General features: G+C 45.0%; 1 protein-coding gene across 4 annotated transcripts in view; it reads left to right on the forward strand.

Moving 5' to 3' along the window:
- Positions 1-6,072: 6,072 nt before the first annotated feature.
- Ptger3 (prostaglandin E receptor 3) overlaps positions 6,073-14,591 on the forward strand; it is a 151,715-nt gene continuing 143,196 nt past the window's right edge. For all 4 annotated transcript variants that reach the window (XM_087616298.1, XM_087616297.1, NM_001437871.1 and 1 more), the window contains 1 exon segment: positions 6,073-7,042. In XM_087616298.1, the coding sequence (XP_087472424.1) occupies positions 6,215-7,042 (828 nt within the window). In that variant the 5' untranslated portion in view covers positions 6,073-6,214.

Genomic DNA, 14,591 nt, shown 5'->3' on the forward strand with positions numbered 1-14,591 from the left:
TGCTAAGAAGAAAATATTTTTAATTCAATGTTGAGTTGGGTATGGTAGTATAAGCCTTGGTTATAGCCACTTGAGATACTAAGGCAAGAGACTTTGAAGTTGAAAGACTAAGTGGGATAGAGATAGCTCAGCAACAGATCACCTACCTAACGTGTGAGATTTTGAGGCACTGAATGCATTCCTAGTATTTGAGGATTAAGATGTAAATATTAAAAAGAAAGAAAAAAAACCCTCAAAAGTAAGTGTCCTATAGAAATTCAAACACCACCTTTCACAGGATTCCTCAAAAACCATAAAGGAAAAGGAGAAGGGCAGGGTGGGTATATGAGAAGCAGGCATCTCTATTGCAGTTTCTACAGGTGAGGACTATGACAGTTCCATAGAAAATTCTTCAGTGAACAGAGGAGAAAGTCTTTTAACTAGTTCATAGTCACCATAAAATACATTCCACAGATTACACTGAGTGTTTTTAATGCTAGGAAAGCAGAAGCATACATTCTTTTCAAAGGAGAAATATCTTCATAATATAAAAGGAAATGCCCCAATCTCTTCGTGTTTGTTAATTTGGAAGTGAAATGCGAGTTGAAATTTTAAATGCCCTTTAAATTTGCTTAATTTGTTTAAATGGTTTTATGAAATCAAGACAATTTCTAAAAGACTAAAAGAGTTTGAAATTATTTTAACCAGGGGGGTGACTAAAGAGATTGAGATAGGTGAATATATAACGAGATCTGTTTGAACTTAGAATTAATATTACTAGAAGATGGAAGAGTGGATATATGGTTAGTAATATTGATTGAAACTTGGAAAACTCAAACACAAGACTCGAAGGAATCTCGAAAGACTCTTTGAATATTATCAGTGTTAAAGGCAAAGCCAATGATGTAGAGACAAATCTGGAAGGCATCAGCCCAGAGCAACCACTCACTAATGGAGACTGACTGCATGATAGAGTTCCTTAAATATACCAGCATGTATTGCTGAACATTGTTTCTCTTAGTAAATGCAGAAATAACCTGTATTTTTTTTCATTGCTGTTACAAAATAACTAACCAAACAAGGTTTGTTTGGTTGACAGGTTTAGAAACTTTAACTTCCATGATAATAGGAGCTTGAGGTATCTGGTCACATTGTAGCTGGCCTCCTGGGCCATGAAACAATATTGACTACACTCAACATGGGGTTTCCATCCCCAAACTTCTCTGGAAACAGCTCTGAAAACCATTCCCCTTCTTAAGAGATATGTGGGCCTGATAGGGTGGGAGGGTGGGACAAAAGTGAGACCAGACGGAGCAAGGCAAACAACAAATCTAACATCTTAGGTGTCTGTCTTCACCCGTCTCCAAGTTTGGGCTGACCGACCCTACAGTTCCACCACCTCCAGCACAGAGCTTTGGACCGGCCTTTAGATAATCCCTATAATGATGGCCCCACACCTCTCAGAATCAACTTGCTATACCTTTCATTATTATTCCTAAATTTTTAACAAAAGCAATTCAAGTGTTTATTCTCTTACAGTTTGGGACAGGGCTGAGGAAACAGTTCATTGTGCAATGCAGTCATCCTGACAGATGTGCAAGGCAACTAACTGGTCACATCACATCCAGAGTCAGGAAGCAGAGAGATTCATGCTTGTGATTAGCTGGTTTCCTTCTTCCCCTGTTCTGTTAGTGCCTCAACCCAGTGAGTGGAACTGCCCACACCCAGGGTGACTGTTCCATCACTAGTTAGTCCTCTCTGGAGACACCTTTACAGACACACACAAAGATTTGTCTCCTACAGGAGAAAATCCAGCCAAATTGACAGTGAAGTTAAATTACCAAATAAGCCAAACATTAGAAAATAATTAGCTAGCATTCAAAAAGGATGAAAAGTTCCATGAATATTGACCAAAAGAGGTGATCACATGTTACTAAACAACATATGCTGCACTCCTAGTAATGTTGGAGAGGAGTTAGCAAATGTTCTGGTTTAGTCTAGATTTATAGATCATACATTTAAATCTTGGTTCTTTCTGTGTTTATTTTCATTTCTGAACAAGATCAATAACCTATTTTGATTTAGGGGTTTGTTTTCTGCCACGTGTCCTTCACCAGGGTCCTCAAACCCATGGAACTTCTCCTGCTTCAGCCTTACAAGTCCTGAGGTTACAGTTGTGTAGCACCATAATCAGCTTCATAATTGCACTTTTGAAGACTTTTTGAAGACCCCTGACAAAAACAATTGAATTTGCAAATATATACTGTGATGTGTATATGTAATAAAGAGTTCATACACATACGAACTATATATTGTATATATTATACACACACACACACACACATATATATATATATATATAATTCTAGAATATTCTTTCACTGAACTTTGTCTTAGTTCCTTCCACATAAATGGTATATAAGCTCTACTTCGGAAAATATCATAAAAAGTTTTTGGGAAATCTAAGCCAAGGCTGACTCCACGACTGATAGTTTGGGAGACTAGGCCTACAATCTGTTTCCCAGAAATGAGAACCTGGATCCCAGAACCTGTGGTTAGCCTACCACAGTCTTAGGCAACCAATCCAAGGATACCTTGTCATCTGGCCTGATGTAAGAGTAGGTAGCTAGAATGAATAAGCGACCCTCTTGTAAAATTAGAACCCTAAAGATAAAGCTATCAAATCAAGGTAAAAGGGCACACATCCCTGCCTGGAATCCCCTTAACTAACAATAAATACTGGCCCTGAGAGCCCACTACAAATCTCCATCCCCAAATGGGGAGACCCTGCATGCAGGAAATTCAGTTGAATAAACACTCTTCGCTTTTGCATACTATTGAAGTCTGGGGTACCATTCTTTGGTGATTCTTGGGCCTTAACGTTTTGATGCTTAAATTTTGGAAAGGACAAAATAACAAAACCTAAATTCTGCTTAAGACTCAATCTTGGTAGAAAGCATTCAAGAAGATTAAAAAACCAAAGAGGTTAATTTATAAAGGGAGAAGGGAAGCCTGGAACAGAGGAGTTGTTATTGGACTGAAGCTACTGCTGAACCTTGGTGAGCACACTCTGGGAAGCAAGGTTGAGGAAGTCACACACAGCCTTCCACATAAAAGGTGCTAGTTATTGCAATCAGGCTTGGAGAGACACACATTTAACAAGAGTCTCACACCTAGGCCCACGTTAGAGATGCAAAAGAGCCCATTCTAATCCATATCTCACAGCTGAACTCGGCCCAAAGTGTAGAGACCCCTCAGAAAAGAAACAAGTACTGAGCAGACAGAGATCATATAATTGTTGAATTGAATATGTCTACAGTACAGATGCGTCTAAAGGAGTGCCTACTCAACTGGCAATTCAGGACAGGACACAGCAGGAAACGGAATGAAGCACCCTTACCAGAGGGTGGTGCCATCACTGACTAACCAGCAAATTACAGAAGCACAGAGGAGGTCCATCTGCAGTGAACACAGAATAAAGCAGGCATGAGAGAGTGAAAGACTCAGAGATAGCAACAGACCTGTACTTCAGGAATTGTCCAGGAGGGCAGTCAAGTGTCCACAAAAAATTTCAACAATGTATAATTTTCACTAAGTTGTAGGAAATAAGTTTCACTAAGTTATAGAGCAAATCATTCTAGAAATACAAGACCTCTGAGATCCATCTCTTTCCCTCAGTGGGGCTTCTGAAAATCAAGAGTTTGACGTTGAAATATAAATCTGTTAAGTTTAGGGACTTCGATATGTTGCTTGGCATCTCTAAGACTAAGACAGTGTCTCATAGATCAGGAGCCCAGTGAGTGCTCACCGAATGACTGAAGACGAAGGATGAGAAAGAACCATAGGTTCTTACATGGCAACAGTGGATCTGAATCTGAGGCTATGTCCCTAGGGAAGTTTAACGTCTTAAATAAGTTCAAATGCATTAGTTAAAAATAAAAATGTGGTTGAATCTAAAAACAAGATACAGGTGAGATAGATTATTTGCTTATTGAAATTATTTTAGAATTTAAGGTGTGACAATATAAGCTTTGATGTTTTTGAAATATGAAAATATGCTCCTTTGATTTCAGCCTCCACTGGTTTATTGGTTAATCAGAGATGCAAGAACAGGGCTAAGCTCATTCCTATGTGGAAATGATTAATCTAGTGATCTAGATTTGTAATCCCAGCAATGGGGGCATGGATCCCTGAGGATCCCTGACTAGTTATTCCAGCCCAATTTGTGAACTCCAGGAAATGAGAAGGACCTTAGATGAGATGTCCTACAGTGGGGAGAGGGAACTTGTAGAGTTCACCTCCAGTAGAAAGACTGGCATCAAGTGGAGGGATGGGGTTGCCATTCCACAGTCAGAAACTCTGACCCAGAATTGTTCCTGTCTGAAAGAACTGCAGGTGAAAAATGGAGAAGAGCCTGAGGGAGAGGAAGTGATCAGCACACATTGGGATCCAGCTCAAGGGGAAGTTCCAAGGCCTGACACTATTACTGATACTGTGGTGTGCTTACAAACGGGAGCCTAGCATGACTACCCTCCAAAAGGCCCAACAAGCAGCAGCTGATATTTAAACCCAACCAATGGACAGAAGCTGGTAACCCTTGTGGTTGAATGAGGGAAAGCTGGAAGAAGCTTAGGAGGAGGTTGATCCTGTAGGAACAGATCTCTCAGACAATAAGCCACCAACCAGGCAGCTGAGTTCCCCAAAACATGTACAGCAGAGGACTGCCGGATCTTGATTCAGTGAGAGAAGATGCACTTATGCCTCGAAAAAGACTTGAGGCCCCCCGGGAGTGGGGAGGTCTGGTGGGGTAGGGGTTGGGGGTAGGGACATCCTTTTGGAGGAAACAAAACAAAACAAAACAAAACAAAACCAAAAAACTCTTTAATATAGAATAGTGCATGTTAGCCTTTTAGCCACTAGAGGGGAGTGTTGTTTCAGATGAACTAAGGCAGATAGCAAAGGAACCAACAGGAAATCAACCAGAAGAACCTACAAGTTACTTATTTGCAAGCTTAACAGCTAAAACGTAGATAACTCTGACTGGAAAATGCCTCAAGAAGGGAAGGGTTTCTGAAACTTTGTTAAGAGATTAACCATCTTTGTCAACACAAGTTCTCATGGTGGGCATTCTCAGTAAGCGTTAGGGCGCTGGGAAATGCTAGCCACTCAAAGGAAGACCTGATTTGGGATTCCCAACACCTGAGTAAAATAAAGCTGGCTGCTGGGCTGGGGTGTGCGAGGCCTTACCAGGCTGGTGGGAGTCACAGTGGAAGATACCCGATGCTGAAGTCTGACCTCAATGTAAATATGCTCAGACTCACACTCACATAACACACACACACACACACACACACACACACACTGGGGTAGAACATAGAGAGGGAGACAATAATGTAAATAAGTCAGTTAATAAATATACAATTCTTTGATATAACTAAGAATTTTTCTTTGATGTATGAATTCCAAAATGCTCTTAAAATTTAAATATATCATTACACTGGAATGCCTCAGTGAAAATGTGAATTTGATATGTGCTCTCACCTGTGTGCTTACTTGGTTTTGGTTTTGCACTTTTAAACTGACATTATCCTAGAAAAATACTTTACCAATATGAGTTTGGAATTAGTCCAAAGTAAATAAGGCAATAGTTTGAGGAAGACAAGACACAAGCTTATCTCTATTCTTTCCCAGCTGTGGGTATCTATCTATCTAAATTATATACTATATAGAAAAATATATAAAGTAAAAAATATATTTCCTAAATTATATATATATATATATATATATATATATATATATATATATATATCAACTTCAATGATAGCCAAACATGAGAAGAAATCAGCATTGCGATTCACGCAGATACTAATATGTCAGATTTCGCCTATCATGTATCATGTAACATGTTACAGTATCATGTAACCCAAAGGCTGTTGAGCACTTTACAGAGTCCCAGAGTTGAAGAGGCAGCCTAGGGGGCGCGGCGCCAGGTAATCCCGGCTGACACCGCCCTTTGCCTGCCCACTCGCGGCACCGCCCCTCGAGCTCCAAGGCGCGGGAGGAGCCTCGCGCGGCGTCGGGCGACGCCTGTCCAGTCCCCGCAGCCTAGCGCGGGCGGCGGCGGGCGATGGAGAGCAGAGCCCCGGGCCCCGCCGTCCTCCAGCGCGCTCCGCTGCAACCCCGCAGCTGAGCCCAGAGGCTCCGGCCCTGTGCGCCCTACCGCGGCCCCGCCACTATGGCCGGCGTGTGGGCGCCGGAGCACTCGGTTGAAGCGCACAGCAACCAGTCAAGTGCTGCCGACGGCTGCGGCTCTGTGTCCGTGGCCTTCCCCATCACCATGATGGTCACTGGCTTCGTGGGCAACGCGCTGGCCATGTTGCTTGTGTCGCGCAGCTATAGACGCCGGGAGAGCAAACGCAAAAAGTCTTTCCTGCTGTGCATTGGCTGGCTGGCGCTCACCGACTTGGTGGGGCAGCTCCTGACCAGTCCGGTGGTCATCCTCGTGTACCTGTCGCAGCGACGCTGGGAGCAACTCGACCCATCGGGGCGCCTGTGCACCTTCTTCGGGCTGACCATGACAGTGTTCGGACTGTCCTCGCTCTTGGTGGCCAGCGCCATGGCCGTGGAGCGCGCCCTGGCTATCCGTGCGCCGCACTGGTATGCCAGCCACATGAAGACTCGCGCCACGCGCGCGGTACTGCTGGGTGTGTGGCTGTCTGTGCTCGCCTTCGCGCTGCTGCCTGTGCTGGGCGTGGGCCGCTACAGCGTGCAGTGGCCCGGCACGTGGTGCTTCATCAGCACCGGGCCGGCGGGCAACGAGACGGACTCTGCGCGGGAGCCGGGCAGCGTGGCCTTTGCCTCCGCCTTCGCCTGTCTAGGCTTGCTGGCTCTGGTGGTGACCTTTGCCTGCAACCTGGCGACCATCAAAGCCCTGGTGTCCCGCTGCCGGGCCAAAGCCGCCGCCTCGCAGTCCAGCGCCCAGTGGGGCCGGATCACCACGGAGACGGCTATCCAGCTTATGGGGATCATGTGTGTACTGTCCGTCTGCTGGTCGCCGCTATTGGTAAGTAGTTGGTACAGTGGGAACTTGTAGCGAGCGGTAAATGGAGGGAGACTTTCTGCTGCTCTTGCAGCCCAGGGTTGCAGCCTCCAGTCAAGTGCCTCAGCCGCTTGTGAAGCTTCCAAGAGCCAGTTGAGTCCGCCCTGGCTTGCCAGGCGCTTGTGAAGATTCGAACAGCCTGCGCACAGAGGTGAGCAGATGTTGCTCAAGCCAGTGCAGACTGACTTTGCCCTTTGTGTTTTGAATGGAGATGTGATGACAACTCAAGCCCAACTTGTGTTTTAGTTTTAATCCCGCTGAGACAGTTCGGTACCTGAGAGCCAGGCAAGTCTGCGCTCCTACACCTTCAGCCACACGGTTACCCCATCCTCTCCAGCGATTTCTTGGCACGCTGTCGTTCTGTGCCAGCGCTAAAGGTTCTCAGGTAGCTACTGTCTGCAAGGAGGGGCGGAAGGCAGAGTTGCTGCAGCCCCTAGGAAGCCGGTAGGTAGTGTGTACACCGAAGTGGAGGACTCTCCAATAACAACCCCCCCCACACACACACACAATAACACCATCACCTTTTGGCGAGTGGTCACTGGGGTCTTGTGCCCCACCCCCATCCTTATGGAGGGAATGTCAGATCTTTGCAATTCCAGAGACAGGAGGTAAGGGTTTCTTGGTCCTTGGTTCCCCCCATGCTATCCATCACAGAACTACCCAGAGGAAGCTGTGCTTCCGCATGCTCCCTATCCCCAACTCTCACATGGTGCTTTTGAGGTTTTCTTCTGTAGCACTTGTAGCTAGAAACTTCTGTGGATAAGTGTGGTTTGCTAATTCTTGAAGAATGGATGCTTACTTAGGACTCATAGAGCCTGGCTTAATGTGCAGAGCAGCATCCCCATAGTGCAGCACAGTTATCAACCATTACATAGTAGACTCGATCCTCTCCCTCTCCCTCTCCCTCTCCCTCTCCCTCTCTCCCTCTCCCTCTCCCTCTCCCTCTCCCTCTCCCTCTCCCTCTCCCTCCCCCTCTCTCTTTCCCTCTCTGTTCTCTTTTCCCTCCCCTTCTCTGATCCCCTCCTCCTCTCTGTTCCCCTCCCCCTCCTCTTAGCTCCTTCACCCTCTCCCTCTCCCTCTCCTATCCCCCTCTCGATTCTCTTTCTCTCACACACATCATTTAACAAATTTGTCATTTCAACCATTTACATGTACAGTTCAGTGAGGTCAGGGACATCATATTTATGTGCCACATGAGGTTAAATCTGCCTTGAAATGGTTGTGTGGTTCTTCTTTTTACCCACTCTCCCTGATTATGACAAACCTTAGAGATCCCCCGTGGTGACTGGCCTGGGGTGATACAGATAGGACAGCACTGCTGGGACCTAACTGCCCACAAGTGACTGAGTGGTCACTGTTCTCTAGTAGCTGGAGCACGGGCTGATGTCATCACCATGTTTACCAGAACCAGCACCAATTTTAGACATTTACTGCTGTGGTTGAGGAATGGGGTGTAGGTAGCCAAGCAGAGGGAAATGAAGCTCCCAGAATAAACACTTCACTGAACCAGCATGGCTTTAGAGGCAGACAGTGTCCCGGCATAGCACAACTGTCAGGAGTCCTGCCCTTAGGGCCAGAGCATAAAGATGCCCATGAAACACAGAATGGGGTGGCTGTATAGTTGGGTGATCCCAATGTGTTGTATTTTAGCTAACACTTTATACATTCATTTTTTATAAAACAATGAAAATGAATTCAATATGAGATCGTATCGGAGGAGAAATTCAGTTTCAAAATAGGTGTTTTTGTTTCTTCATGTGTACATGTATGTGTGCTGTACATCCATGTGTGTGTGTGTGTGTGTGTGTGTGTGTGTGTGTGTGTGTGTGTGTGTGTGGAGGTGTGCACAGGCACTGTTGTGTGCTTTTGCATGTTGTGCCTAGAGGCCGAGGTTAAGTGTCTTCTTTGATCATGCTTCATCTTATGTACGGGACAAATTCTCTCACTGAACCTCAGGGCTCTCTTAATGTGTCAGTTAAGCTGGCTGGCTTGCTCCAGGGATCTCCTTTTCTGTTTCCCTTCTACTCTGATTTCAGGGTTACCGTGGCCACCACACTTACCCAACACTTTATCTAGGTGCCAGTGATCCAAACTCCAGTCCTCATATTGTGACAAATGCTTTACCGACAGAGCCTTCTTCCCAGTCTAGGAATAGGCACATTTTAAGAACTGGTTGCAATTTCTTTGATGTACCACTAAAATACATAGCAGCACATTGTCAGAAAGAGCTGTGGTGCAAACTTGACATTTCCATTACAAAGACACGAACAGAGTCCTTACCTTAGTAGGTAAGGAGGCTACAAGAACCCCACGACCTGCGTTTTTACTGGTAAATGCCAACATGAGAAATGGCCTTTGCACATTTTCTAACTGCAAGAAAAAGTAAAAATGTGGACTTCCTACTGTCTTTGGAGGAGTTAACATAGGATACTAATTTAGTATTCATATTCTGCTTGGCTGTAAATTTGTTTTGAAGTCCCTCTGATAATAATTGTTACTGTAACAAAAAAAATGGTTGTTCTCTTACACTTGTAAGAAGAGAAAGGACACCTGTTCCACCTCACAGAAAAAAGCACAGCTTCTGTCCCTTTCCACCACACTCGTTCCCAGGCAGAGCACCAAGGCACCTTTTTCTCCCAGAAGCTTTGCAGATTACAAGATGTGAAGCTGTCAAGGTGATGAAATCTGTAAGAAGTGTCCTGCTAGGTAGCTGGGCATTGTTTGGTCCATGTTAGGTATCAAATGACCATATCATTGGCATCAGACAGTTGAGTCAGCAACCCACTGACTACGATTGATTTTTACTTTTCATGGGCCACGCCTAGCAAATAGTCCAGTTACTTGACATAATCTTCAGTTTCTGAGACAGGAGACACGGGAGCCCTTAGGATTCTGCTCAGACACGGGCAGGGAGACCTTTTGTGTTTGTGTAGCCTGGTGACCCAAAGAGTGGATGTAACTGATATACTGTAGCCACTTAGGAGCAATAAACTCAAAGCTCTGGATACAATGAAAGGCGGGGTCTGATGAACAAGCAGCTGTTCATCTTCAGCCTTGGGACTGGGCACAGCAGCCCGGGAAGGTTGTGCTCAATTCGGAGTTAGCCACATCCCTGCTCATTGTCCACACATCTTCACAAGGCATACTTCAGTGGAGATGTATTTTTAAGTAGTGGTTGCTTTAATAAGACACACAGTGTCGATAGGCTTGATAGATTACTTTAGGGGACAATATAATTGTGCAATATGTTTATGTATTGTCCAACCCCTAATTATCTCTGCCTGTAACTCCTGCCGTGTTTGGGAAGGAGCTCAAGGAGAAATTACGATACAAATATGCGCCCTAGGAAGATTTGTCTGTAACTAGTTTTAGGAGGTGAGAGTATTCAGAATTCATTACATTTGTAGTTTGTTTCAATATAATATACTGTTTGGTTCTCTCCTTCCTACCTCCATTCATCCGTTCTTTCTTTCTCTCTCTTCCTTCCTTCCTTCCTTCCTTTCTTTCTTTCTTTCTTTCTTTCTTTCTTTCTTTCTTTCTTTCTTTCTTTCTTTCTTTCTTTCTTTCTTATTCTGATCACTAGTGATAGAACTGAGGGCCATGTGCTATAATTTGAGCTCTAAATAGACTCAGACAAAAGCAGTCTAAGAGGAGCTGGAGAGATGGCACTGGCTGCTCTCGCAGAGGACCTGGATTTGGTTTCTGGTACCTACATGACAGCTCTGAACTGTAACTCGAGTACGAGGGGATGCAACATTCTCTTCTGACATCTATGAGCCCCAGGCATTCACATCCTACACAGACATACACGCAAGCAAAACACACATACATATGAAAAAATGTCTTCAGAGCAGTGGGACTTCCACACTTATGAGTGAAACAACTGAAAAACCACGATGCAAGATAGGCCAGAAGTCATGCCTTTAACTCTCAGAGGAAAGCCCCCGTGAAGGAGATTCCATGGCACTGCTTAACCTCATGGCTGACTTCAGCATCTGTAGAAGCCCAGCCAGTGAGGACAGTATGTATACACGGTGAATCAGAGGGATGCACATGCGATCTCCTCAGACCCAACTTTACTAGTTAGTTCCCTAATGACAGGATGAAGAACTCCCCCTTGGGTGGCAGGAAGCAGAACCTTCTGTATGAAGATTGAGAAAGAATGATATCAGGCTCTAGTGTGTGGATGGATACAGGCTGGAAAATGGTGAGACTGCCTGCCACTTAATTTCTAGGTGCCTTTGTTGTTAGGATACAGTGAGTGGGAAGACTGGTCAGGGAAGGGATGGTTGTGCTGCCTCTATGGAATCCTATGTGCCTTTGCAGGGCTTCACAGCTGCCCCTCAATTAGCTCAGTCCTCTAAGTCTTTTAGCAGCACCCACAACACCAAATTTCAAGCCTGAGCTTGCATCCTATTAGAGACAGAGTTGCAGCCCAGGATAACTACCCCCGACTGACTTTACTTTCAGTTTTGGTTGTGGTTTGCTTGTTTCTGGAGTTGCCTAGAGGCAGGGAATTCTAGCCTTAATCCCAGCATAGGAAGCCATGTGCACTCTGATGTGCAATGCACAGAGATGGCTCTCCTACAGGGATAGTGCTCTTAGGGTGCATTCATTTGGGAGAATCGCTGTTCAGTGCATCCACTTTTGAAATTTGGACAAGAGAGATTGGTCTATGCTGGGTGCTGATAGGGATAAGTACATAAGTAGGGGTGGATTATTTGAATGAAACAGCCAGAGGCCAATACGACCTAAAGATTAATGAGATTAAATCATAACTAAAAGATGTAGATTTTTGAATTCAGGGTTTGTGAGAATTCAAGTAATTCGCTGCTTCTTGAGCCATTGAGGAGAATCAGACGGTCTGCAGGATAGCAGAACTGTGAGCCACTGTCCTTTCTCATTGAAAAGCTGCAAAGGTTAACCATACAGGACAGACACTCAGAAACATGCACGACAAACATTCACAACAGCTTGTGGCTGCCTCAGTATGCTGCAGCCTGTTGTAGAACCATCTAGAGCTTAGCTTCTCTTGCAGCCCCAGTTGCCCTCCAGGACAGAAAGAAGCCATCCACATTCCCAGCAGGCTCAGTGTTTTATAACCACTCAGGTTCCACTTTATGTCTCTGTTCTGACTCTGAGGCCCATAGCTGCCCCTTCCACCTCCCACAGTTCCTCATCGTGGAAGTAAGTGGGCAGCTTGAACTTTCTTCTCCCCAGCCATGACTCTTAAGGGTCTCCAGAAGGGCTCTTAAACTCCCACTTTCTCTCAGAGATTCGAACTTTTATAGATAAAGGTGGGAAGGGGATTTTCCCAGAGTTTTCCTCCTAAGTGTAGCACAATAACACAGGTAAACACAATCATTCATTCTTTCAAGATGTGGCTGATGGACAGCATATGACTTCTTCAGTGAGGGACACAGGGACAGCTTGAGAACTGTAACCCAACTCTGTTGTCCTGGGATTCAAAATGTCAGCCCATTTCACAGGACTGTAATACAAGTCAAGGTACAAGCCTGTGAAAACTGCAGGCTTGAAGCTGGTTGCTGGGCTTCAAGCTGGGCTTGAACCAGCCTGGCAAGCTGGTTGCTTTCCTTCATAAAGGAACATTGCCACGATGCCTCACTGGATGACAGCATTTACCTGCAGAAGAACCCGGCCTACAGCAACATCCAGGTACACAAAGACAGCGCACACTTCTCAGTGAAGTCAGCTCTGTGTGTGTGAAGAAGCCTTGACTATGACTATGATGTGGGGGCAGTGGAGGCCCAAGTGTGTGGATTGAACCTGTAGAGTTATCGTACAAGTAGCCACAGACTGAAGGGCCAAACTGAGTCTCTACCACTGACTCAAAACCCAGACCTGAATTCATATAATTCTTAAACCAAACCATGTGCAGGGAGCTTGAATTTAACTGTTTCTTGTGCTGACCAGGCACTTACAGCATATGGTATTAACTGTGGAGTGGACATAATACACTCTGTGGTGTGCCCAGATAGTCCCTGGCCAATAGCCAGTACTCTCAGGGATGGGTCTCAGCGCTTACCAAAGCCCACACACTGTTTCAGCAACACGCACTTTGGCACTTAACTGAATGACTAAAAATCTAAGAATTAAAAAGATGGGGGCAGACGGAAACTTGACCACTTACCACCCAGTTCTGCAAGAAGAAAGAAAAGTGGTTATTTACTTAGGTAAAAGCCACGTCATAAAACACGGGTCATGTCAGAGTTGGAAACCCATTATATTCCACAATTATTGATGGGAGAAAAGTACAGTTTTAAAAATACACCCTCTCATGTAGTATAGTGGTAATGCATGCATGTCAGTAATTTCAGCACTTGGAAAGGCAGAGACAGGCAGGTCTCTGAGTTTGAAGCCAGACTGATCTACAGAGCAAGTTCTAGGAAAGCCAGGGCTACACAGAAAAACCTTGTCTTGAAAAACAGAAAAACAGATAAATAAGTAAATAACCACCCTCTGTTGTTTCTGTAATGTTTCTTAAATGTAGATTTCATATGGTTGCCATCTTTTATGTGCCTTCCTAAACACTGAACAAATTTCACAGTTATGCATATATTGTTGTTACTGGGTAAGTCATGAAAACTTGAAGCAGATATCTTGGTTCATACCTGAGATCCAAGCACTTGGGAGCACGCGAGGGGGTTACTGCGAGTCCCAAACCAGCCTGAGCTAAGGGAGGGGAAAAAATTAGACCTTGTCAAAAAAAAAATGATAGCAAAAACGCCATCAAAAGAAAAGAAATAAGAGAAAAAAGAAAAGAGAAAAAAAAGAAACAGAAAGTTGGGGTGGGCAATACCTTTTTCAAGTTGAGAATGAGAAGATTTGTTAGGCAAGATGATGCCTTGATGGGAATTCTCAAAATATCGACTATCTTGGTATATAGAATTCCCCGTTAGCTCTTGTTGCTGCTTTACCTGGGCCAGCCTCCTGGCAGATCAAGAATCTCTCTCTCTCTCTCTCTCTCTCTCTCTCTCTCTCTCTCTCTCTCTCTCTCTCACACACACACACACACACACACACACACACACACACACACACATGCGCACTGCCTTGCTACACCCCCTAGGCCAGGGTGCAATAAAGGGGGACCCACAAAAGCACTCATCTGTTTCCTCTGTTACTTGTTACTTCTCGGAAGTCCCCTCCCCTTATCTGGCTGCTCCTCCTTCATCACCATCAGTGAGACTTGTTGGTTCTGACTTCCTGTGGCACTGAACAGATAAGTGTGTCCCTGCTGCAGATCAGTGTGGGTTTCATGGTGAAGACATCTGGCACATGTCTGAGGGAAAGGAGCCCACATGGAATAGATACAACTGCGTGTTCTTTTACCCAGTTGCACTGTAAGTATTTACTGGACATGTTTCCACACTGATGGCTCTGAGGACACCCAGCCAGAGTGTGAACCTCGCAGCTCACACATGCGAGGGTTAGGCAGCTGCACAGTTGGGTGGCATTATCACATTGTATTCCTTGTGAAGACATTATGGTG

The sequence above is a fragment of the Rattus norvegicus genome, chromosome 2, assembly GCF_021556685.1.
Source record: "Rattus norvegicus strain SHRSP/BbbUtx chromosome 2, alternate assembly SHRSP_T2T, whole genome shotgun sequence".
Taxonomy (NCBI): domain Eukaryota; kingdom Metazoa; phylum Chordata; class Mammalia; order Rodentia; family Muridae; genus Rattus; species Rattus norvegicus.